General features: G+C 33.4%; 1 protein-coding gene across 3 annotated transcripts; it reads left to right on the plus strand.

Annotated features, from left to right (window-relative positions):
* Window positions 1-2,196: 2,196 nt before the first annotated feature.
* Window positions 2,197-8,426, plus strand: LOC136227158 (gamma-glutamyl peptidase 5-like). Of its 3 annotated transcripts, none has more exons than XM_066015855.1 (4): window positions 2,197-2,647; window positions 5,698-5,856; window positions 5,935-5,986; window positions 8,356-8,426. In XM_066015855.1, the coding sequence occupies exons 1-4, from the start codon at window positions 2,333-2,335 to the stop codon at window positions 8,409-8,411; spliced, it is 582 nt and encodes a 193-aa protein (XP_065871927.1). In that variant the 5' UTR covers window positions 2,197-2,332; the 3' UTR covers window positions 8,412-8,426. The 3 variants fall into 3 exon arrangements, with proteins under 3 accessions (XP_065871927.1, XP_065871925.1, XP_065871926.1); XM_066015853.1 differs by lacking the exon at window positions 8,356-8,426 and adding an exon at window positions 7,095-8,349; XM_066015854.1 differs by lacking the exon at window positions 8,356-8,426 and adding an exon at window positions 6,689-7,238.
* Window positions 8,427-26,623: the final 18,197 nt, after the last annotated feature.

A 26,623-nucleotide genomic window follows, 5' to 3' on the forward strand; every position in this document is an offset into this window, starting at 1 on the left:
GTGGGAAGTTACTGACTTACATAGAGCATGGGGACATTCTCTTTGCTATCATTTGTCACCAAATCTGGAAGTGGAGAAATGAGGAGATTTTTGGTAATAAAACTGTTGTTATTCCAAGCTTAGCTGAGTTCTTCTCGAAAAAAACTCTCTACTATTATTGAGAGTCTTAAAGGGGATTCCCTTGCCAGGTCTACCCAGGAAAGTGATGTCCATCTCGTGGGGTGGAGTAGGCCGAGCGAGGGGGTTGTAAAATTAAATACGGATGGCTTCTGCCTTATCAATGGTAAGATTGCTGCCGGAGGTGTTCTTAGAGATGCGGGGGCGCCTGGCTCTCTGGGTTCACACAAAATCTTGGGTTGGGCTCTTCCTTCTATGCGGAGCTCTAGGGTATTCTCTCTGGTATCAAGCTTGCTAAAAGCCTGGGCGTTAAGAAGCTGTCTGTGGAGTCTGACAATATGGAGGCCATCAAAATGATTATTGAGAATCATGCTATTGGTCTTAATAGCCGCAACATTATCAAAGCTATTAAGAGGCTTTGCTCTTCCTTTGAGATCTTAAAGTTCAGTCACATTTTCAGAGAGCAGAACCGTGTTGCGGATCGCTTGGCTGCGGCTGGCCATGAGGGGATGTTAGGTGTTACTACCCTTTCTGATCCCCATACCTTTCTCTCTTCTCTTCTTTTAGAAGATAGGGTTGGAGTTAGCTTCCCTAGGCTAATCCCAGGTTAATTGTTTTTTGTTTTGTTTTTTTCCTTTCCTATTCCTACCAAAAAAAAAACAATCTTTAAAATATATTAAAAATAATGATTTTATTAGTTTGATCTAATTTAAGTTATTATTTGATATAATTGTCAATAAATTTTAAAAAGTAATTTCTATATAAATTTCTTAATATTAATATTAATATAAAATTAATATATATATATATATATATATATATATATATATATATATATATATATATTTTGAAGGAAACCAAATATTTGAAAAAGTGAATTTCTATATAAAACTCTTAATATTAGTATATATATATATTTTTTGAAGAAAGCCAAATTATTGAAAAAAAAGTTGTAGTGAATGGGCGCTGAAACCTAGGCCCCTTTGGATGGAATTCGTGGTTTTAACCACCAGGATACTTGGTAGTTTTGGATTAATTTTTCTACAGCTTAAATATCATACATATAAAAAATATTTTGGGCCCCCTTATAACCATGGGCCCTAGGCCAGTACACTCATGGTCTAGGTCTAGGGCCGGCCCTGTTAACGGAGGTGAGAGTTAAAGGAGTTAGTGGAATGGAAAGGGAATTGATGGAAAGGAAAGTTAAAAATTAACATTGTTTTGGAGTTTATAGGATATAAATGAGGTTAAATGTTTAACCTTGTTTGGAAGTTTAAATATGGAGGGGAATGAATATTAAATTTACTCTGCAGAGACAAGAAATTTTAAAAAAGTTTCTGTTACTCCCATTAACCCCCAATTTGGAGGTTAGAGTTTGTAGGTTAGAGGAAGTAAACATTTAACCCCATTAACCTCCATTTACTCTTAAAAAATAACTCCCACACAAGGTTAACTTAATACTTAACATTCCATTATTCCCATTTAGGGTCCGTTTGTTTTATCTGCTGTTTGTTGTTGTTGTTTGCTGTTTCCTGTTACGGTTTGCTGTTTGCTGTTTGAAAAGGCTGATGTTCCAAAAAGCAGGGATTCCCTGCTTTTATAAAAAGCTATTTTTCGGCTACAAAAGGCAAACAGGAAGTGTCTAACCAAACACCTTAAACTCTCATTTTCAAAATGAAAAGACAAACATGAGATCGAAAAGCAGCTACCAAACACCCCCTACTCTCATTAACCTCCTTCAAAATAAGGGCTAAGGAAAAGAAGAGTTACAATATGAAAGAGGTTACAATATTAAAGAAACAAGAAGTTACAATGGACAATTCATAATAATACCCACCTTTTACCTAATCAAAACCGATTTAGTTCGGTTTGAACCGAAACCTGACGCGGTTGAGATTATTTAAAAAAATGTTGGTTTGGTTTTATTCGGTTTGTAGTGCATCCTCACCCCTAGGGTATTACAGGTATACAAAAAGTTTGGACATAATTGTAAATTAAGTGAAAAACTCTGGGTAATTTGGAAACTAAACTTCATTATAAACGCCTCGCTCTTGCCTGTCATACTCAGACCCACACCCAACCCCATTTCTCTCCAAAATCAAATTCTCCCTCTGCTCCTTTCCTCTGCTCAAAATCTCTGAAAGAGCGAAGCATTTTAGAGCTAGGAGTCGCATTTTTAAAATTAATCTGCAAAAGAGGGAGGCAGATTTTGATCATGGACATTGTAGAGAAGAAGTATGCAGTTCTATTGTGCGCAGAGGACTCAGAGTATGTGAAGAAGAAGTACGGAGGGTACTTTGGGGTTTTCGTGAGAATGCTGGGCGAAGAAGGAGAGGCTTGGGTTGTTTACAGGGTAGCTAATGGAGAATTTCCAGATGATGAAGAAATAGAAAGTTTCGATGGATTTGTTATTACTGGTAGCTGCAATGATGCTCATGGAAATGATGTTTGGATCTGCAAACTCATGAATCTGTTGAAGAAATTGGATTCAATGAAGAAGAAAGTTCTAGGCATTTGTTTTGGGCACCAGGTATTAATTAATTTTTAAATTCCTGCTTATTGACGTGTCATATATGGTTTTATATAGCTTGAAGTTTTGTTATATTATATATATATGTGAATGTGTGTGCGTATTGAAGTGTCTATTTAGGTGATTTGTTTTTTGGGTAAAGGTCAAATCTGGTTGATTGAAGGTGCTGTTTGTTTTCATGGAAAATGATTCTATCACAGTATTTGAGGCCTAAATTACTCACAATATTAGTGCTAAACGTGCAAGCTTTCAGTATTTACCCGGAATCTAAGGAATTCCATGAGGCTGATTTATCTTATGCTTGGATACAGTTTTTTATTTTTTTTTTTTTTGGTTGGATAGAGTTAGTGACTAATCATCAAGCTTTTAAGTTTTTTTTTTGGTTTAATACATTTTCTGCTGCTGTACTCTTTATTCCTATTGAATTGGATTCAATAGCTTCCTTGAATAATGGAGCATAAAATGCAATTGGATAATAACAAGCTCGAAGTATAATGTTCACAACCAGTCTCTATACAAACTCATAGAAACTCGTAAACAAGCTCGGTAGAAGTTTGTGAATAATATCAAATATTATTTATATTTAATAATTATAATTTGATATATGGTTGTCACATATGTGTGAAAGAAAAAGGATTAGAATAGCTTTTTATCATTTTTAGTTGTTTTTTCCTATTTAGTGAAATGCTATATTTCTTATTCTTATTTAAGGTAGGTTATATTTCCTATTCTTATTTAAGGTAAGTTAGAATGAATAGAATGATTTAAGGTAAATTAGAATTATCAGGGCCATGAATTTAGAAGGCTAGCTATACTTTCCTTTTCCTTTTTTCCTATTTAAAGAGAATGAGTCTGTACTAATTCATTATGCAATTGATTAATGAAATTTTTATTTCTTTCTTCTGAAAATTCTCTCTTTATTCTCTCTTTTCTCTATTTATCTCGATCTCTCTCTAACCTTCTCTCTCCTTTCTCTATTGTTCTCTTCTCCTAAGATATTTTCTGCCCTAATTTTACTCTCTTTTCTCTAACCTTCTCTCTTCTTCTCTTTTCCTAAAATCTTTTCTGCCCTAATCTTACTGTCAGAAATCCTAATCCTGACAATGGTCCATTTCAAAATTCTTTTATTTGATATTATAGTGAAATAAAAATTAGGTTAGCAAGAACAGGAAGGGATTTAGGGTTCACTTCTCCACCTCACGTTTTTTTACACTATTTTTTATTTAATAATTAAAAGGAGTTCTCTAATGTGTTTGCATGTAAAATTTTACTATTTCATTTGTTAAAAAATGTTATTATTTTATTTGATATTATTTTTATTCACAAACACAATAAACGAGTTTGTTCATGAACATACTTAACGAGCTGCTCGCGAGCAAAGTTTGTAAGCAAAATAAATGAGCAACTCACAAACTAAACTCGTCGACAAGATAAACAAGTAGGCTCGTGAGCAGATCGTGAACAAAGAAGCTTCTAAACGAGCTGAGCTCAAATACAAATTTGAGCTTGAACCGAGCTTGAACTTGTTAATATCACAACGAGCCGAGCTTGAACTTGCTAATATCACGACGAGCCGAGCTTGAGCAGGCGAAAGCTCGGTTCAACTCGATCACAGTCCCCTCATCTAGCTCAACCATTAAATTTAATTTATACACGTCAATTGATTTTTTCTAAATATATTTTTATTAACTAGTCGATGTTATATTTAAAAAAATTAGTAGTAAATACAATTAATATAGGAATAAATTTTTTTAGTTAAATTTATTAGTGAATTCTCCTAAAATATTTTCTATATTTAAATGGAAGGAGTATATTCTATTAGAAACTTGTTTCAAGAAAGTAAGCTAACCTAAGTAAAAAAACTTTAATCACATTTAATAAGTTAACGTAAGTAAAAAACTTTAACCTAATCCATTTCGAACCTAAGTAACAAACACGGGATAACTTATCTCGTGTTTTTTATCCCTATCCCACCTCTTAGATCCCTTCTAACAAACACCCCGGCTGTGTAGGTGTGGCAATAAGAGTTGTCGCTAGACATATTGGGCCCTACTACCCCTATCCTAACACGTGGGAAATTCCTCAAATTCTTTTTGTTTTTATTATATTCTTTTAGCATTTTCTTTTTCAATAATTTAATAATAATTAATATTTGACAACTGACAAATGTGTTTATGACTTTATATGCAATTTTCTTGCACATAATTATATGCTTTTCTTTATTATTGATTGATTTCTGATTTTTGATGGGAAATGTTTATTACATGTTTTTAAGAATTCTAATTGGAGCAGCAAGTCACGATATTTATAAGAGTGTTTTCTTTTTGTCACACTTTTTGAAAATAATCTCAATCTAATTTCTAGCACTACTACTACAAAAAAAAATCCTATGTTTTTGCCATCTAGACCTCATTGTGGTCAGAGGCGGATCCAGTGGAGGGTTTCGAAGGTTCAAGCACATTGGTCGCCGAAAAATACTAAAACTTCTATAGAAATTGTGTACAGGTTTTTAATGTTTTATGTAAAAGCATTAAAAGATAGAGCTTTTTACATGAAAATCATATCTACTTATAAAATTATAATTAAATTATATTACAAAACTTAGTTCTCAATATGTCACTATTTCTTATATATGTATGATTTTATATCCTAATTTATAAATGTTAGACTTCAATGCATAAATCATAAACCCTAGAAAATATATCTTAGATCCCTAATTCATAAAACCTAGTTCTTAAAATATATATAAAAAAAAACAATTATTTACTTAGTTTGACATAGTTGTAAATAATTTTTCAAATTTGTATTTCTGTGTAAATTTCCCTAAAAGATATCTATTTAGTATCCATAGACTATTATAAGCATCTTCTAACTGTGAATCTTGGATCTATCACTATGATTTAAACTTTATAAATATGAGTCTAAGATGCAATAACATGAAAATGTGTTGTAACTCTTTAAACTATGAAAATGTGAATATAAATCTGTAAAATTATTCGTGTAATTTGAACTATTTCTTAAAGATAGAATTGATTTGTGGTTTTGATCAGATACTGGCGCGTGCACTAAGGGGAACGACTGGACGTGCAGTTTCAGGGTGGGATATGGGGGTTACAACCATTCATTTTTCATCATCATCGTCATCAACGCTATTCTCATCACTAAAAATGCCTGCTTCGCTATCTATAATTGAGTGTCACAGAGATGAGGTTTGTTTTATTTTATTAAATTTATATTGTTTTCGTGGGAATGTTACAATGTTTTGAAGCCTATTTGAAAAATAATAGGTGAAGGAACTCCCTCCAAAAGCAGAGGTGATAGGATGGTCAGAGAAAACAGGTATTGAAATGTTTAAGTATGGTGATCACATGATGGGAATTCAAGGGATAATTGCCATGTAGCATGTTAAGTGCTCGAAATAATTTGGTTTAATCATCATTAATCAATTTGCATAATTGCAACGATTAATATGTCATATTATTGTTTCAGATTATGAATTGAAAGCAATCATACTACTAGGTTAACACTATTTTATCCCTTGACATTGGTACAATTTATCATTTTGATCCTATTTTAAGTTTAGCATTAACAATTTCTAAATACTAGCACCATTAAATAAATGAACTGTGAAATTTTGAAAAATATAAAAATACATGGGTTAAATATGGCAATATCTGAATAACAAATAATCAGCTATTCCCCTCTACAGAATCCTAACAAAAAAGGAACAGTCATATGCCTACCTGTAAAAGAACTGGTCACAAAGCATAAAAATAATTTATCCAGTTTGGTTTTCAAGAACGTTCCCAAACTGTGGTCATACACGTTGTGCTAAAAAAGTGAGAACAGACAAAAAAAAAAAAAAAAGCATTCAGATACTTGTTTCTAGAACAAACTAAAACTTATCTACTTCCCACTGAATTGCTTATGTCTGGATACGAAGTTCACAATTACAAACAACAACAAATAAATGTAGTAGATAAACCATTATAAAAGTTCACCAGACAAATAATCTAAATCATCATAATTTGGTTGCTGAAGGGTTTTGTCAGGGTGGGAATCTTGAGATGGCCTTGGCTTTACAAGCGGTAATTATGTAACATGTCATTTTCAACGATTTCTATTACTCGTTCCACTGTTCTGAAAAGGGGATTGATCTGCATAAGAGGTGATTCAATTGGTTCCACCGACAACCATCGAGCTTCTATAACGAGAAAACCACGATGGTATTCAAATACCCCATTTCCTTGGAATGTTGCTCGATGGTTGTTGGTGGAACCAATTGAGTCACCTCTTATACATATCAATTCCCTTTTCAGAACAGTGGAACGAGTAATAGAAATCGTTGAAAATGACATGTTACATAATTATTGCTTGTTGCGTGTGGGGAGGTGTGTACGGCTTCCTATTGATGTACCTACTATAACAAATAGCATTTTTGGAGTAGGACCAGTTCTATCGGGCTACGAGATTCATGAGGATGAACTCAGTTTTCAAAGAATTCCCCTACACATATTGAATACCAAGAGGGTGCAGGTACGACCCCAGCAACTAAGACCATTTGATCCAACAAATCATGTCATTGCTCTTGTTGGGGTTGGGATTATTGGATATAATTATCCCAATCCAATTGGCAATTATTTTATATTTCAGAATTCCGTGGGGCCTACATTTGGGACATATGGCTATGGGAGGATATGGCTGGATAGTCTGATTGAAGCTATCGCATTCACATACATACATCAGTAATATTTTATTGGTTCATTGAAATAATTTTAAATTTTAGATGATTTAGGTTATTTGTCTGGTGAACTTTTATAATGGTTTATCTACTACATTTGTTTGTTGTTTGTAATTGTGAACTTCGTATTCAGACATAAGCAATTCAGTGGGAAGTAGATAAGTTTTAGTTTGTTCTAGAAACAAGTATTTGAATGCTTTTTTTTTTTTTTTGTCTGTTCTCACTTTTTTAGCACAACGTTTATGACCACAGTTTGGGAACGTTCTTGAAAACCAAACTGGATAAATTATTTTTATGCTTTGTGAACAGTTCTTTTGCAGTCAGGCATATGACTGTTCCTTTTTTGTTAGGATTCTGTAGAGGGGAATAGCTGATTATTTGTTATTCAGATATTGCCATATTTAACCCATGTATTTTTATATTTTTCAAAATTTCACAATTCCTTTATTTAATGGTGGTAGTATTTAGGAATTGTTAATGCTAAACTTAAAATAGGATCAAAATGATAAATTGTACCAATGCCAAGGGATAAAATAGTGTTAACCTACTAGTATGATTGCTTTCCATTCATAATCTGAAACAATAATATGACATATTAGTCGTTGCAATTATACAAATTGATTAATGATGATTAAATCAAATTATTTCCGGCACTTAACATGCTACATGACAGACAACGGCAACCTCAGTTTTTTGAATTAGTATTAGCAACTAGAGTTTCCTACTTCATTATCAAAATTCTTCTCTCAGAAGCTTCTTTCCTTATTTCCTGAAGCCTCTCTTAAAGTATTATACATTTCTATATTATTACAAATTGAAAATAGCAATATATAGTTAATAGATTTTTAATAGTATTTAACTTTTTCTATGTTATTATGTAGTGTGTTTTGTTATTTATATGTATCGATAACTATGATATGTTAATCTTAATTGTATTAGTTGATAATATTATAATTTTCTATATTAGTGTTGATCAGGGCCGATCCTGAGATTTTAGAGGCCCATGGGCGAGTTACCAAGTGAGACCCTAATAAACGATCTAATAGAAGCATTGCATATGAAAAAACATTTTATATTGCTTTAAGTACCCAATTTCTTATATAAAATGATGTCCGGTCATTTCTAGATGCAAAATTCTCAAATTTAATAAATTATGAAATAGTTCTAATAGATTGTATGCTTTTCTGGACACAAAGTATGATAACATAAAAATGAAAAACCAAATCTGAAAATCACCTCACTTAACGGGCTTTAGGGGCTAAGTTCTTGAAATTTGAAGATTGTGATGCGTTTCTCCCAAATTGCCTCTGAAGACCAAGTAAATCAGAGTTTTGATAGAGTTTTTCAAAGACAAAAAAAAAATACTAATAGCAATTGGAAGTTTCACAATGGGGTGATTAGAGAACAAAATTGATTATATAGCTAATGAATTGAATATGAACTGAAGATGAAAGATAATACCATTCAATATTTTTTGGGATTGGAGTGTGAAAGGGAATATAAATTAGAAATTATGTTATGATTGATGAATGTGAGAGATAATTATGGAAAGACTTTGAGATAAATTAGGGAATTGATATTCAATACTATTATTAGGAAATTTGGAAAGAATTTGAGGTAAATTAGAAAATTTGGTAATTGATGCCCATGTTTTTAATCAAGTATAATTTTTTTTTTGAATTTAATCTAATGCCAACGTTTTTAATTTGGAAAGAATCTAATGGCAATGTTTTTAATTAAAATATATATATTTAATTTAATCAAGTATAGTTTAAAACTCTTAGTACTATACCTTACTATAATTGGGCCTTCTCTCGTTCCTGGGCCCTGGACAGACGTCCCTCCTACCCATGCTCAGGAACGAGCTTGGGAATTCCAACCTAGAAACTCAAAAAGGATAACAAAAATTCAAATATGGGTTGAATACAAAGTTCGAAATATGAAATCCTTATAATATAGATATTTGCATGTGTACTATAGGAAAGGAGAAATTACTAGATACATTATACTATGCATAAAATATAATTAGAATGAAAATCAAGGTCAAACATAATTACCTAAGATCAATATTTTGACAAATTTATGCTTAATTGCAGCCCCCTTATTTGCTGAGGACTCTTCAAAGAAAATAGATAAGGCAATAGGCTTAAATCCTAAATTAGGGGTTAAGGATAACTTTGGCGTAGACAAATAAAAAAACTACAAAATCATGTTATATTTTAAATAATTTCTAATTTTAGGATAACTTTAAATTTTTTGACTGATCTACTACGTTAGGTTTAACATTTTCTCCTATACTTGGAGTATTCTTTGCTTTCTCCGTATACGGGAGTGTGTGTTCTGTCTTTCTTTATAAGTTTTATTAAGTTTTCCTTGATGGAAATACAGAAGACTTTTGTTTACTTTCATATAGACTAGACTCATTAAAAGATCGTGAAATAATTCCTGGAAATAAAGACTCTGAAGTCGATTATAAGTGAGCACGTTTTTCGTTGTTGTGCCAAAACAGTTCAAGAACTCTTTACTATTATTCAATCATGATCTATGAATTTGAAAATGCAGATAGAAACTGTTAGCGATATTTTGCGAATATGCTAATTTCAACCTTGTCACGTGTGGTTAGGGTGCGGGCGTGCCAGAGAAGATTACTTCTCAATTGAAATGGTTAAGTTTATGGAATTTGCGCGCCAAAACTTGAATTCTAAACGAAACGATTGGCGAGGGACGCAAGGATTGAAAAAGTCCATCTTGGGTCTCTAGCGCCATTATAGAAACTTTGCTAGATAAATTGTTTTATTTAAGCTAATGCGGGTAAATTGAAGACGAGGAAATAAATGAATTTAAAGTGCGAAATTGACACGAAATTTGGTGAAAAATCGGTATTTTATTGATGTAAATCAAGGTTTGAATACATGTGTTTGAGGTAAGCATAAAATTAAAAATGAATTACAATTGAAGAACTTCTATACTAAACATATAGCTAATTCAATTGAAATGGAAGAACAAATCAAATACAAGGAATTGAAATGCAATTAAAATAAATTGGAATTCAACAACAAACTCGGAGCCACAATAGCTATCTCGGATTGATGTTGAATTTTGGTGTCAGCCGGAAGTTCTTGGAGAGCTGCAACCGGTCGGGCCCGTACGGTATATGATCTTGGCAATAGCAAACGTTGGTAGGCAAATGGGGCAGATTTAAACTTTGACATTGGGGAGCTTGGTTGGAGTGCTTAAGAACACGGAATTGGGCAAGTAAATAGTGTAAATTGAACTTCAGGAAGTCAGGAACAACTTTCTATAAGGGATCGAAGGCTAAAACGAACTCTAAATGGACGAAATCCGGCCTTGACAACAACTAGTCGAATCTGGGAAATTCTGGGCAGAATGTCTAAAATGATTTGAGGTGCAAAGATCAGCTTGTAGATAGAGTTTCTGGGCACGGAATTGCGAAAGTAAATACACTAGATCGAACTTCAGAACGTTAGGAACAACTTTGTCGAAGGGATTGAAAGCAAAAAATGACTTTAAATGGACAGAATTGAGCTTTAAAAAAGGATGGACGAATCTGGAAAATTACTTCAAAAAGGAAATTCTAATTGAAAACTTGAGCAGAGTAACGACTTAAAAACACTAATTTGAGTCGAGAAACTTGAAAAGAGGCTTTGGAACTTGAATTGAAGCTAAAGGAAGCTAAATGAGGGATTAAAACTAAGAAAAACGAAGAACGAAAAGAAGAACTTAGAAGAACTTGAAGAACTAGGAGCTAAGAGCTAAGAGCTAAAAAGAGAGCATTGAGAGTAACCTTTAGAGAGGGGTTTTGTTGTGTGTTGAGTGTGTTTTTTAATGAAGGTGAGGGGGTCTATTTATAGTATTTTGGAGTGGCATTTTGGTAATTATTCAGTGGCATTTTGGTAATTATTCACCAACTAACTCCAACTAACTCTAACCAACTAACTTAACTTCCTCAACTTCCTCCAACTACCACTAACCACCAATGCCACATCATCCCACTACCTCAACTTCCACAAACTACTGTTGACTCCTTCCAACTGCTGCCGGAAGAGACGATACACCCCGCGTATTCTTGGTTACGCCTCGCGTAATGTTGATTACGCCCCGCGTAGTGCAGCTTCTAGAGTTGGCGCGTTTTGTTGATGGTGCACACGCGTGGCGTACTTAGCATTACGTCCCGCGTAAGGAAGTATGTCCTGTGTATGAGAATGGACGCCCCGCGTGTTGGAGCTTCTGATCTCGAAACGCCTTGTTGCCAAGTTTTACGCGTGGCGTCTCTGAGGTTACGTCCCGCGTATTGGAGCCTCTGAAGCAGACCTTCTCTGGTTGCTTGATCTACGCCCCACGTATTGGAAGACACGCCCTGCGTAGTGCCGGAATTTCTCATCGGTTGGCGGTTAGTTTACAAGTGTATTTTTCATTATTTTCTAGACAAAAATAGAAACTATACCCTAAATTAAACATAAGCTTTCTATATACATAAAAATAAAATTTATTTTATTTTGGGCCAACAATTGCCCCCCTCTTTTGTGTATAAATTGACTAGAATTGAAAATTTGTACACAAAAGAATGTATTTAGGATTTTTTGAACCATTTTTTTTTTATATTTTTTTTATATTTTTATTGATTTTGTAACTATTTTTCAGTATTGCAAATAATAATAAAGCATGAAAATTACAACTTAAAAAGAAATAATAACTTTAAAGCTAGAAATTTAAATAAGTGACAAAAACAAATATGTACGGGATGAAATAAAATTAACCGATCTCTTTGATGTCGTTGGGATGCGTGAAATTGAGGATTGGACCTCCAGAAAATCGGCTCGGGGGCTGTTGCGTCGTCCGGGTAATGCTGGGCGAATTTGAAGTGGTTTGGAGAGTTCAGGGACTTGAACAAAAATTTACCACCAAGTCAACAACAAAACAGGACTAAATTGATGCTTTTGTGGGGCTTTCGTACTCAATTCCGAGAGCTGTAGAGGTCGGATTATAGCGAAACGAAGGCTAGTATTTCAAGTTAGTGTGCGAAGGAAGGGTTTAGAACTGGAATTTCAGAAAAAGATCGAGTAAATGAGTCGGAATAAATTATTGAAAATTGAGTGACAGAATAATTGTTTGATGGTTGGAAAAACCAAAAGCTTGATTCTGTTTCGTGGAGGGTACTTTAAGGGTGATTAAGAAGGCTATAGGATGTCGTTTTTTACGAAATAAAAATTGGGAATTCAAGAATTGATGTCAATAAAGAGATTAAAATTTATTTGGGCTAAAATGATTGGCTAACGAACTCTAAATAAAATTTGGAAAACGGCTCACCAGAAAGGTTGTTTGATGAATTTTTCAATGATGAAAAACTCAAAAGCTTGTTTCTGGGTCTTTTTAATTGATTGAGATCAATAAAAAGTTTCTAAACATGATTTAGAATAGGTGTGCAAACTAAGAATGACTCGAAAATGGGGGTTCGGTGATCTTGGTTTCACGAAGAATGCTTGAAGCTTTGAAGAACATAAAAATGGTGAAATTTGGTTTAGACTAAGAGAGCTTGAATCGAGGATTGGGTAATGATCTTACTGGCTTAACTAAGAGCTTGCAAAAAACGATTTGAGAATTGATTGATTAAACTAAGAGAATTTCGGATTTGAAGTTTCTGAAAATTGAAAGCTTTTCTGAAGAACTGTAGATTGAAGAACGAATTCTGGAAATTGAGACTTTGTTTAGACTAATTGGATGCTAAAGATGATTTCTAAGAACCTAAAAGTTGATAAAGTGGCCGATTTTGGCAGAGAATTTGAGAGAAAAATTTGAGTTGTCTGTGTTTGATTGATTTTTGATTGTGTTTGATTGATTGTTGAGTGCATTTGATTGAGGTTATAGGAAATCGTTTTGAACAAAATGAAAGTTGAGAGTTATGATTTGGATATCAACGAAGAAATTGAGATTGGTTTTGAAGGAAAATGTGGTTTATGACGGATGAAATCAATTTTGGGAAAAAAGCTAACCAGAACAATTGTTTGATGGAAATTATGATTTTGAGATCAATAATTTCCAAAAGCTTGGTTCTGGGTATTTTAATTAACCGGAATCAACTAATAGTTAACAAGTACGATTTAGAAGTGGTAATGATTGAGTGTTCTGGTTTGTGAGTTAAAGTTTGAAGCAAATGAAGAAGAAGGTGTGAAAACAAAAGTAGAAAATATGAACCAAATGGAAGCATGGACATAAATAATTCATCTTGAAAACTGAAATTTTTTCATTTTCTTTTTTTTTGTGCTGGCAAAAACGCCAACTTATTTTGACCATAAATGGTCTTATGGGCTATGTTGTAAGTACAACATTATGTTATCGCCTCATACAGTAAAATGCTCAGTAACATCTCTACAAGAGGGATATGAGTTTCCATGTCTAGATTCTTATTTTCATGACTCTCTTTCCGCATAATAGAAAGTATTGGTAAACTAGAGTCTACATAAATAAACAAGGTTAAGAAGTAGAAACCTCGTGACTTGTTCGGATGGTAGGAAAGTTGAAGTAGACTGGCGAAAAGAAGAATCATGGTCTGCAAACTTGGTCCCCAATTTGAGTTAACAAACTTCATGGTGATCATAGGCTTTGGAAAAACATGAGTTGTTGGAAGAATCATTAGAGGTATTTCTGGTGTGGATTCTCGATTAATCCCTTGATCTTGACTGCCCCCCAAATCACGATCATAGAAGTTTTCTTCATCATGACTGAGTTGCGAATTACAATCATAGAAATCTTCTTCATGTGTTTCTGAAGCCACTTCTTCTTCGATATCACAACTTTTCATAAAGTCTTCTGATTTTAAAGACTTCACAAGAATGAGAGATTCTTCTAGAATAAATTCTTGTCGAACCTCTTCCGGTTGGATGTCCCTCGGGTTGGATACCTCATCGTCTTGACTGGATTCTGAATCATAGCTCCAAGAAACATCTTCCTCATCTTCTTGAATTTCTATAGGTGATTCATGGATGCCCCCCGATTTAGAAATGCTTAATGGGTCATCATCCTCCTGGCTGAAATCTGAATTGAGGTCATGAGATATATCTTCCTCCTCTTCATGGGCTTGTACCACTGTCTTCTTGTTTATGTCGAGGCTCCATAAAAATCCCATTGACCTTTGGGGATTTGCATATATGGGCAGTACTTCTAGAGTGGGTTCTTGTTGAGTTGCTTCTTCTATGCTGACCCCCGAATCAAGATCACTAGACGCTACATCATCCACGTTGGATTCTGAGTCATAGCTCCTAAGAACATCTCCTTCTTCTTCTTGAATTTCTATAGGAGTTTCGTGGATGCTCCCCGAATCAAGATCATTGGAAGCGGCGTCATCCTCTTGCATGGACCTAGAATCATAGTCATAGGGATCATCTCCATGCCCTTGACTTTCCATTATCGTTTCATCATTAGGCATCTTTGTTTTTGGAGGAGTTGGGAGTGTGGGAGATGCTTCTAACTTCGTATTGTGATGAAATTCTTCCTTTTGGATTGCCCCCCAATAGCTTTCAATGCAGGCTCTTAAAGAAGCCACTATGTTAGCCGCTATAATGTCCGCCTGTTTCTCGAGTTGGTCCATTCTTTGTTGATATTCATCGTCCTTTGGTTGGTTCTCCTCCATAAGTAATGATTCGATTTCTCCATCATCCTCAACCACTTGGACTGCTTCCATCTCTGCCACACGACTAGAATCCTCGAAAGAATTTTGGTCGTAGCTCATATCGGAGCACTCAAACTTTTCATAGGTCTTATGCTCGACTGGTACCGTGATCGTACTTCTTTCGAAGCAAGATTGCCGACAAGGACGATGGAAATGGAGGTTTTCATCCCTATAATTGCAAATATAACTACCTCGGCAATGAGGATTACTCATTCGAAGGTGCTCCCATACCTCAATATAATCAGGACTATGTGGATTTTTATGGGATTCCTGGACTTGCTCCACGTAGCAACCATATTGATCATCATAGAATGATGCGGTTTGAACGTAAGCACAACACTTGCAATCAATATTATGTTCATCGCTATGAATAAACTGAACATAGCCATCGTCGTAGCATCTAAAGACGATGTACCAATGGACCCACAATCCGGTTGTACTTATTGTAAAATGTCGATCTCGATTGAAACCACCAAAATACACCGGTATTGTAGCATCCCTTGCATCTTCGTATGTTGTCCTCGTTATGGTTTGATTGCTTTACACCTATTGATGTTCAGAGGCATTCTCCGTGGATAATAGAAAAAATGATTAAATCAAATTATTTATGAAAATAAAGCGAATAAAATTGCATAAAGTAAGAGCATGGAATAATAATAAACTAAATTGAAAAGCTGAGTGTGAGAAAAAAAAAACGTGTGTGATGGGTTTTGCAATTTTTGGCTAAGCTGAAAACAAAAGGTCCCACTGGACGTGCCAAAAATTGTTAGCGTTAGCTAATAAATTTTGGTAAAGTAAAGTGGGATAATGAGTGTGGAAAAGATTAAGAACGTAAAAAAAACGAGTATAGACACAATTTTTGGCAAAAGCCTAAAATAAAGGTCCCACTGGGCGTGCCAAAAATTGTTAGCGATATTTTGCGAATATGCTAATTTCAACCTTGTCACGTGTGGTTAGGGTGCGGGCGTGCCAGAGAAGATTACTTCTCAATTGAAATGGTTAAGTTTATGGAATTTGCGCGCCAAAACTTGAATTCTAAACGAAACGATTGGCGAGGGACGCAAGGATTGAAAAAGTCCATCTTGGGTCTCTAGCGCCGTTATAGAAACTTTGCTAGATAAATTGTTTTATTTAAGCTAATGCGGGTAAATTGAAGACGAGGAAATAAAGGAATTTAAAGTGCGAAATTGACACGAAATTTGGTGAAAAATCGGTATTTTATTGATGTAAATCAAGGTTTGAAAACATGTGTTTGAGGTAAGCATAAAATTAAAAATGAATTACAATTGAAGAACTTCTATACTAAACATATAGCTAATTCAATTGAAATGGAAGAACAAATCAAATACAAGGAATTGAAATGCAATTAAAATAAATTGGAATTCAACAACAAACTCGGAGCCACAATAGCTATCTCGGATTGATGTTGAATTTTGGTGTCAGCCGGAAGTTCTTGGAGAGCTGCAACCGGTCGGGCCCGTACGGTATATGATCTTGGCAATAGCAAACGTTGGTAGGCAAATGGGGCAGATTTAAACTTTGACATTCGGGAGCTTGGTTGGAGTGCTTAAGAACACGGAATTGGGCAAGTAAATAGTGTAAATTGAACTTCGGGAAGTCAGGAACAACTTTCTATAAGGGATCGAAGGCTAAAACGAACTCTAAATGGACGAACTCCGGCCTTGAAAACAACTAGTCGAATCTGGGAAATTCTGGGCAGAATGTCTAAAATAATTTGAGGTGCAAAGATCAGCTTGTAGATTGAGTTTCTGGGCACGGAATTGGGAAAGTAAATACACTAGATCGAACTTCAGAACGTTAGGAACAACTTTGTCGAAGGGATTGAAAGCAAAAAATGACTTTAAATGGACAAAATTGAGCTTTAAAAAAGGATGGACGAATCTGGAAAATTACTTCAGAAAGGAAATTCTAATTGAAAACTTGAGCAGAGTAACGACTTAAAAACACTAATTTGAGTCGAGAAACTTGAAAAGAGGCTTTGGAACTTGAATTGAAGCTAAAGGAAGCTAAATGAGGGATTAAAACTAAGAAAAACGAAGAACGAAAAGAAGAACTTAGAAGAACTTGAAGAACTAGGAGCTAAGAGCTAAGAGCTAAAAAGAGAGTATTGAGAGTAACCTTTAGAGAGGGGTTTTGTTGTGTGTTGAGTGTGTTTTTTAATGAAGGGGAGGGGGTCTATTTATAGTATTTTGGAGTGGCATTTTGGTAATTATTCAGTGACATTTTGGTAATTATTCACCAACTAACTCCAACTAACTCTAACCAACTAACTTAACTTCCTCAACTTCCTCCAACTACCACTAACCACCAATGCCACATCATCCCACTACCTCAACTTCCACAAACTGCTGTTGACTCCTTCCAACTGCTGCCGGAAGAGACGATACGCCTCGCGTATTCTTGGTTACGCCTCGCGTAATGTTGATTACGCCCCGCGTAGTGCAGCTTCTAGAGTTGGCGCGTTTTGTTGATGGTGCATACGCGTGGCGTACTTGGCATTACGTCCCGCGTAAGGAAGTATGTCCTGTGTATGAGAATGGACGCCCCGAGTGTTGGAGCTTCTGATCTCGAAACGACTTGTTGCCAAGTTTTACGCGTGGCGTCTCTGAGGTTACGTCCCGCGTATTGGAGCCTCTGAAGCAGACCTTCTCTGGTTGCTTGATCTACGCCCCGCGTATTGGAAGACACGCCCTGCGTAGTGCCGGACTTTCTCATCGGTTGGCGGTTAGTTTACAAGTGTATTTTTCATTATTTTCTAGACAAAAATAGAAACTATACCCTAAATTAAACATAAGCTTTCTATATACATAAAAATAAAATTTATTTTATTTTAGGCCAACAGAAACTTCTCTAATATAATTATGAAATGTAATTCTTTAATTACTTGTGCAAAATGAAACTATTACTTTTCTCCTTAAAAAAATTATATTTAAGTCCACGTGCTAGAGCAAGAGAGAATTTGGACAAATTTAAACGCATATAACTTTAAGCAAGTACATACTACCAATATATCATTGTAAAGAAGTTTAAGAGATAAATAGGTATGTTCAAACAAATTAAAGTAGTCAATATGACACTTTAAATGAGTTTATATAGCTAATGATACTCTGTAAATTTAAAGGACCGATTGGTTTTTTTTTAGGGATTTTTATATAACAAGCATAATGCTAATAATATTTATAATTTAATCAAATTAGTAACTTTTATTTGTACTATATCAAATTCATCATTTTTATTCTTAAAAATGCTATAGAGCAAAAGGGTTTTTCTAAATTTCCACTTTTTTCAACCTTCTCCGAATCAACCCGTTTTAAATAACTTCCTAATTGATAAAATTCACAATAAAATTTACACTAACTGTAAATTGTTTACTATATATACTTTTATGTATAATTTCCTCTTCTTTTTAACCAACTTCAGGGCCCTTAATGTGTTTTTTTTTAAGCCTTGATATATTAAGTATTGTCCAATTTTACACAAAGCATGGGTTTTTAAATGGCGTCATACATTGGGTTGAATTATTGGGCCGGGTCTATTTTAAGAATGGGCCTGGCTGAAACAAGCTGGTCTTAATAGCATCCATCTTGGCCCGTTTGGTAACCCCTAATTGAACCTTTGTTTTCTCCATCCTTTATTTTTCTTTAGTACATAAATGGATATAAATCGCTGGAATTTAGTCAACATTTTCTCCAATTTTTAAAAATTAATTTTGATGCTCATATACTTTTATTACTTTTCTATTAAATTTAAGAGATTTTTTCCATTAAATACTCAGAAAATATTCATTGCACTCGATAATGAAAAATAGTTTTAGTTATACTATTCTTGACATGGATCAATTGATAGCGAAAAAAAAAACTAATGACACGTGGAGCATCAAGATCCTTTAAATCAAGTGACCATGTGAAACATTAAGAGTCTTCAAATCCAACAATTAAGGAGAGATGGTTCAGAAGATATCCTCTAAATGGAAAATTTCTTTAAATAGAAAACTTCTCCTAGTAGAAAATTGTTTCTTAATAGAAGAAGATCTCTTAGAATACGGATTGCTAAAGCAAGGTGTGATAAAATTCTAGAGGTATAACATCATTACTTCTCAATATTTTATTGCTTTCAACCCTTCAAACTTCTAAATAATATTTATTTAGGCATCGGAGCGGGTTTGTTGGACGGATGCGCTTCTTTAACTTCCTGTTCTCTTTTACAAGTGGTCTAAAGAAGGATTCCAAGTACACTTCGGAAAACTATCTTCAGAGTCATTTGATTGAAAATTCTATAAGTTTAGAATAATGTGTTCAAGTGTATTTTTACATGAATTAAACCTTCAATCCCAACACATACTACATCTCCTCAATATATAAGAATATATGAAGATGTAGTATACTATGATTTTGTTTTCCAACACCATATTGGTAGGTTAGCATTTAAAAATTAAATAATTAAAGTAATTAATAAACCCGTAAAATATCCATTGTATGTTTTATGATTTTGATTTAGGAAGTTGTGTTTTAGAAGACTGTATTTTATTGATATGTAGAATATTCTTTTAAGATAAAATTTGTTTATAATTAGAACTTAAAAAACGTAATTTAAAATATTTTGTTCTGTAAATAAAATATATCACTGACCTTTATTTGCAACTTTTAAATCATGGCATGTGTTTGCAAATTAGACAAATCTTATATTTTTATTCTAAATAAATAAGAAATTAATTATATAATGATATACGTTATTTTTAAATTCAATTTAAAAATAAATAAATTAATCTTATTGTTAGTAATTTTAAGACGATATAACACTTAAATAAGTTGAAAGATTTGTGAATAATGACTAAATTTAACCATTGTTTAGGAGTCGAACTCACCATTGAGGAGGATCGGCCTACGGTAGGAGCCGTTCATGCATGGATAGACTCCCACGATCAAGTTAGTAAGGATAATATAGAGAGAAAGTCCAAGTACTTAAAAAGAGAAAAAGTTGCTATTGTGATATTACGGTGGGGGATATTTATAGGTTTCCCCTAGGGTCAGGGCTAGACGGCGTGGGCTGGGCCTCCAGCCAGGCGTTCTGCTCTAGAGGCGATGGTATCCATCCGGGTCCGATGTGTGCATGGCGTCAAGGACCCGGTTCGATGGTGTTTGGAGAGAGATTTTCATATGCTTCATCAACCATAATGTTTTAAGAGAAGTGCAGATTTAGCCATAAGATATGAAATTGAGCAAATTTAACTCCAACGTTTACAAACAATATCAATTTTAACCCTACGTCATCGAAAACTAGTAAAAACTCGTTAGACTGGTATTTAACTGTCACTTCAGACCTTCCAAATATCAATTATGTCGAAAATATTTAGGGTATTAATAACTAGATTACAAAAATTCTGCTAAAATAATAAAAACTAAATTTGTTACATATAAGTTAATCACAAATTTTTCTGTCGAACTTTCTAAAATATTTACAGTATTATTTATATAGTTACAAAAAATGTACTAAACCATTTCAATTTATCGACAAACTTGTTTGGAAGATCTGATGTTACAGTTAAATAACTGTCAGACTAGTCTTTTCAAATTTTCAATAGCGCATGACAAAATTGATCTTGCTTGAAAACATTAAGGTTAAAGTTGCACAATTTTAACATGTCAGAACTAAACCTGCACTTCGTTTGAAACTTTTGGGGGTTAAATCTAGCCTTTAATGTAAAGGGTGTCATTGGTCGTAAATAAGGGGTTGCAAAATTGTAATTAGAATGGAGTTAGAGTGAGGGACAAGATTGATCTTGTAAAATATTTTAAAAGCCGACAAAATGTGTGGGAATAGCCACACGATGTGTGGGCTTGTAATTCGAAATTTAGTTGCTATTTTTGGAAGTTCACAGAGCATGTTTCTATCTTCATTTTGGTTTTGAGGTTTAATATTTGGTAGTCTAACATGGTTCTTAACTGGATTATAGAAAATTTTAATGGTAGCATTCCGCTGTGTTTCATTGATTTTCGATGATTAATCTCCACAAGAGAGAAACTTACATGGTAAAGAAAATGAAAGAAGGTGATGAAGAAGAAACCTAGATGACAGCAAAATCATAACCGAAGCAAAATCTCTAAGAAAGAGAACGAAAAAGAGAGAGAGAATGACAAAAAGAAAGGTGAAAAGAAATGAAAAGACTGCCTTTTATAAAGAAGAGGCGCCAAAACTTGAAAACTATGCACCCTTAATGACGTGTCCACACCTAATTGGCATGGAAAGTTGCGCCTGACAGGGTAATAAATGCCTTCGACATGCTAAGTAGATGAACAGCTCTAAAGGGCTTTTCCAACCTTTTAGGAGGATTCTCATAACATCCGAATATTATTCATGGAGCAGAAGTGTAATAATACAAGGAAATAAGGAGCCGCCAGCAACATAGCTAGACACGTGTAGTGGAACGAGGATATGTCGTAAAGGGAGATACACCAAGAAAGATAAAGGTCCAAGGACCCACCATCTCACTCATATTAGCTAGGATCCGCCATCGTATGCTCAGACTGTTATGCGAATACCAAAGGATTAAACTAAACAAACGCCCTTAGTGCCGGAAATGGTTACATGACAATCAATAGAGCATTAAAGGCATGACTATTCAGCTACATCTCCATTAAATGCCAAAAGGTTATAAAAACAGTATAAATACTCCAACACCATGGAATCTAAGGTACACAGACTAGATCTTAAAAAATATTATGATTATTCTTATTATTCACTAATATTATACTGACTTTGGCATCGGAGTGTCACTCGCCAATCCCGACGGCACCTCACATGGAAGATATTCCGATCAAAGGCATTTCTACAATAATCAGAGATATATTGTAAAAAGCTAAATACAGCGCAAAGTGCAAAACACAAATAAAGTTCATATCTTATCTGAGGAAATTGTAATCGTTCGATTATAAATCAGTAGTGATTTGTTGCATCAGTTATAAGCATCAAAGAGTGAATTAGTTGAGTGTTGAGTGAAGGAAGGTACTTCATTCAAACTTTGGCTATTCTATAAAGGTTTGGTTTCTACACCCGAAAGAGATTGATAGTGGATTAAAGATCGGAAGAATGTATTCTAAGGATTAGACGTAGATTGCTGAGTATTTCTTTCTATGACCTTTGCCTTTACTTCTATTGAATTATTTTATGCTCTGAATTTATCTCACACATTAACACTCTGAATATTCATTGAATTGTGGATAGGATACATCATAAATCTTCACAAACTTTGATAAGAAGTTATCCTCAGAGTTTGAAATTGTCAGAAGTTGAAGCAACCTCAGTAGACTAAATTGTTGAAAAACTCAGTAGACTGAAGTTGCCTCTGATACTGAAGTTACCCTCTGTGTTATATTGACTTCAGTTAAGAATTTATTTTAAAGGTGTAAATTACTCAATAGTTCTATTCACCCTCCTCCCCTTTTTAGAACTTATACGCCTTTAGGGACCAGCAAAAACCATGATCATTTGATTGCTCATTGGCATCTGATCACATATCAGCACCAAACTCATTTAAATTTTCTTGAACATAAGACTCTTGAGAATAATGAGAATCTTATGAGTAATATGGTCGTATGTAACATGTTATCTGATGCTTCTCAATATCTAGTATACCTGAAATTAAATCAGCAGAATTAGGAAAAATGTCTTATGCAAATGTGACATCTTTAGATACACATAGCCTTTGTTTATGTAGGTCAAACATTTTCCAACCTTTCTGCCCTTTTTCACTCCCCATATATACACTTTTGATAGATATGTCATCAAACTTATCCTTGGTTGGACTTGTATTCACATATCCTTGACAACAAAAGATGTTAGAATGATCAATACTGGGGTGCCGTTTGGTTCGCGGAATAGAATGGAATGGAATAGAATGGTTATTCCAAAGGAATAGAATAACAAAGTTACTATTCCTATGTTTGGTTGGTGGAATAAGGTAGAATGGAATATATAATTTTTTTTTATTAAAAAGACAATATTATCCTCAAATGTAATTTCTTATTTCTTTTAAAATTTTAATTTTTTACTATAAATTGTTCAAATATTTAATATATATTATTTTAAAAAATATATAAAAAATAGAAAAATGGGAAACACGAAAGACGAAAAAAACACGACAAATGCATTAAAAACGAAAAAACAATAAGAACATGAAAACGGAAAAATTGTAAAAACACGAAAAAAGAGAGGTAAAAAAACAAAATGTAAAAGCGCAAAAAAAAACATTAAAAACACAAAAACAAAAGAAAAAAATGAGATAAAAGTGGAAAAGGGTGAAAACGCGAAAACATATAAACGTGTTAACACAAAAAAAACACACACGAAAAATATGAAAAAACACAAAAAATGTGAAAACCGTAAAAAACACAAAAACATGAAAAAAGTGGAAAACACGAAAATGTGAAAAAAAATGAAGAAAAACACGAAAACATGAAAAAGTGTTAAAAACACGAAAAATATGAAAAATGCGTTTATAACGTTTGTTTATGTTTTTTCATGTTTCCCAAGTTTTCTTGTTTTTTTCCGTTTGTTCACGTTTTCGTATTTTTCACGTTTTGTCATGTTATTGTGTTTTATTTTGCATTTTTTCGATTTTTCACGTTTTAGTTTTTCGGGTTTTCCCCTTTTTATTTTTTTCGCGTTTTTTGTATTTTTCGTCTTTTGTTACTTTTCGTGTTATTCACATTTTTCTATGTTTTTCGTATTTTTTCATATTTTTGTGTTTTTAACATTTTCGTGGTTTGTTTGCGTTTTTCACATTTTCATGTTTTTCACATATTGTCACATTTTTGTGTTTTAGCATTTTTCGTATTTTTTCGCATTTTCGTGTTTTTATTTTTCACGTTTTTTAATATTTTGTGTTTTGTCACTTTTTCGCGCTATTCCTATTTTGTGTTTTTCGCGTGTTTGCTTTTTTTTTGCGTCTTCGTGTTTTTCGCATTTGTTCACGTTTTCATGTTTTTCGCGTTTTTTATTTTTTTTTGCATATTCTCGTGTTTGTAACATTTTCACATTTTTCGTGTTTCATATTTTTCGTATTTTTACATTTTTTAACGTTTTCGTCATTTTTCCATTTTTCACGTTTTATATGATATAAATTATGGATTGACCAAAATTTATAAGATTTGGGAAAGTGATTAGAGAGAAGATTGAGGATTTAATGGAGGATAATTTTGTAAATTACAAAAATATAATATTAGGAATAGGCTATTCCTAACTTAAATTGAAGAATAGCTATTCCATGAAATCAAGGAATAGGGATTCCATGGAATAGCTATTCCATAAAAAAAATCAACCAAAGGTGGGAATAGCTATTCTTTAGGAATAGGCTATTCTATTCCCCCTCTATTCCGCGAACCAAACGAGTTGTAGGTTCTTGACCATACAACACAAAATATTAGAATGATCATCTCACTTATAAATAACCTTCTCCATCTTCATTCAAGTCTCCAACCAATCAACAACAACAAACAATCAATCAAAAAATCAAATCCAACAAATACACAACACATATCAATATTTCTCTCTCAAATATATTCAGCATAATCATATCTTTCTAGCCAATTCGGTCCATTTTCGGTCCAAATTCATCACCAAATACAATTCTCAAGCTTCCAATCCAATTCCAATCATTAATCTTTCATTCTTATCATCAATTTTAGCTACAATTTCTACAATTTCAAGCTTTTATTCATCAATTTGAACACCAATTTTCAGCAGCCCCCTTTGTCCGATTTTAGCCACTAAAATCGTCCCTCTAGGTCCCTGATTCGGTATAATTTGCTCTCTTTCCGACCAAACACAAATCCGATTCATTTCTCTACTCAAATTCACACCTAAAAACTCAATTTTCTAGCCAAAATATCAGTTTCATCACGTCAATTCTGATTTAACTATACTCACGTCCAATCAATTAAGCCCACTAAACACGCATTTTACTCAAGTCAAGCATCGGTCTCGGGATAACGACCTTAGGCAGATACAACGTTTCAATGCGACACTTCGACGCAATTGCTCACCGTTTCGGTTAATTCATTTCAATTTCAATCACATTTATTGCTTTTGACATTGTGGATATTAAATTTGCTATTTGTCTTGGCTATAATTATTCCTATTCGGTTTATTATAACCCAAAACTCTTATTTTAAAGTAAATATAAAAGAAAAATTCTAAAACTCTTGTGTTTGCTTTATTATATTTACATTTTTAATTATGGAAAACTATTTGTCCAATTCTAGTTAAAGTTGTGCTGACGGCAACTAGGAACCCAAGGAAACATTTTCACAATCTTTGCTTTTCCTGTACAATTGTTTGATTATTAGTCATTTATCCATTAGATATAGGCGTATATCTATAAAAAAAACCGTTTTCTTAAACATAGGTTGAGAACCTAATTCTCTGGCACGTCTGCATTTTCCCGCACTAGTCAAGGTTGTAAAGGAAATATTTTTGTTACTCAAAAATATCGCCAACATGTATTTATTACTACGTTTACTAAATATCATAGTTTATCTAAAATCAAAAAAATGTTTCACAATTTCTTTAAATTAAGGATTAAAAACCTCTATTTGGCCCATGTGGTATTCAAAATTTTATCATTTTGCTGGTATTATTTGATAACATTTTTTCTTGGAGAATTTTCATAGGTGACATTTAACTCAGTTAGGATGAAAAACTAACTGATTTGTTAAAAAAATTGAAAATATTTTTTTCTATATAAATAAGAAAAAATTTAATTCCTTATTTATCTCCATATTAAATCTATATGGTAAAAAATTAAATCAATTTCCACGCTTATATATCACGTGTTAAAAATTGTGTCATGTGACAAAAAAAATTAACAAATCGGTTAATTTTTCATTCAAAATGGGTTAAATGTCACTTATAAAAGTACCTCAAAGAAAAAAATGTTACCAAATTATATCACATAGGTCAAATGACAAAATTTTTGATACCACATGGAGCAAATATGAGAGTAATTCTTAAATTAATTTTAATATATTCAAATAATCAATTGAGTCTTTTTTAAATTTAAAATATTAATTATTTTTTAAATTTAAAATATTAATTATTTGCATGCTTTAAAACCTAAATAATATTAATATTTGTATAAACTTTTTCTACTATGTGTACATATACATTTAATAATAAAAACTTGGAAAACTCCAGCCGCCTTGGGTCCTAGACCAGGGCTGGCCACACTGTTCGAAATGAAGGCCGCAGGGATCGTCTAGGCCCCGTCTAGGCGCTTGAAATCGAGAATTCGTCCCGATTTTCTATGATTAGTCCTTCTAGGCGTTTTATTGACTCCTAGACGATTTCGAGCCGGTTGGGCTCCACCTAGGCCGCCTCGACACCGCCTAGAGTGCCTAGGTACCGCCTAAGCGACAATCAACAAAAGCATTTTTAACTATAAATTTATTTTTTTTGTTTTATTATAAATCAGTTTTAAGTTGTTTCAATGATATGGTTGTTGAAATGTTGATGTTTGCAAAATTTTAAAGAT

The sequence above is a fragment of the Euphorbia lathyris genome, chromosome 4 (genome assembly GCF_963576675.1).
Source record: "Euphorbia lathyris chromosome 4, ddEupLath1.1, whole genome shotgun sequence".
Taxonomy (NCBI): domain Eukaryota; kingdom Viridiplantae; phylum Streptophyta; class Magnoliopsida; order Malpighiales; family Euphorbiaceae; genus Euphorbia; species Euphorbia lathyris.

Coding starts and splice junctions, on each gene's coding strand:
- LOC136227158 (XM_066015853.1), top strand. CDS start 2,333: ATGGACATTGTAGAGAAGAAGTATGCAGTTCTATTGTGCGCAGAGGAC. Junction 5,857..5,934: donor TTGAGTGTCACAGAGATGAG/GTTTGTTTTATT, acceptor GAAAAATAATAG/GTGAAGGAACTCCCTCCAAA. Junction 5,987..7,094: donor AGGATGGTCAGAGAAAACAG/GTATTGAAATGT, acceptor TTTTTGGAGTAG/GACCAGTTCTATCGGGCTAC.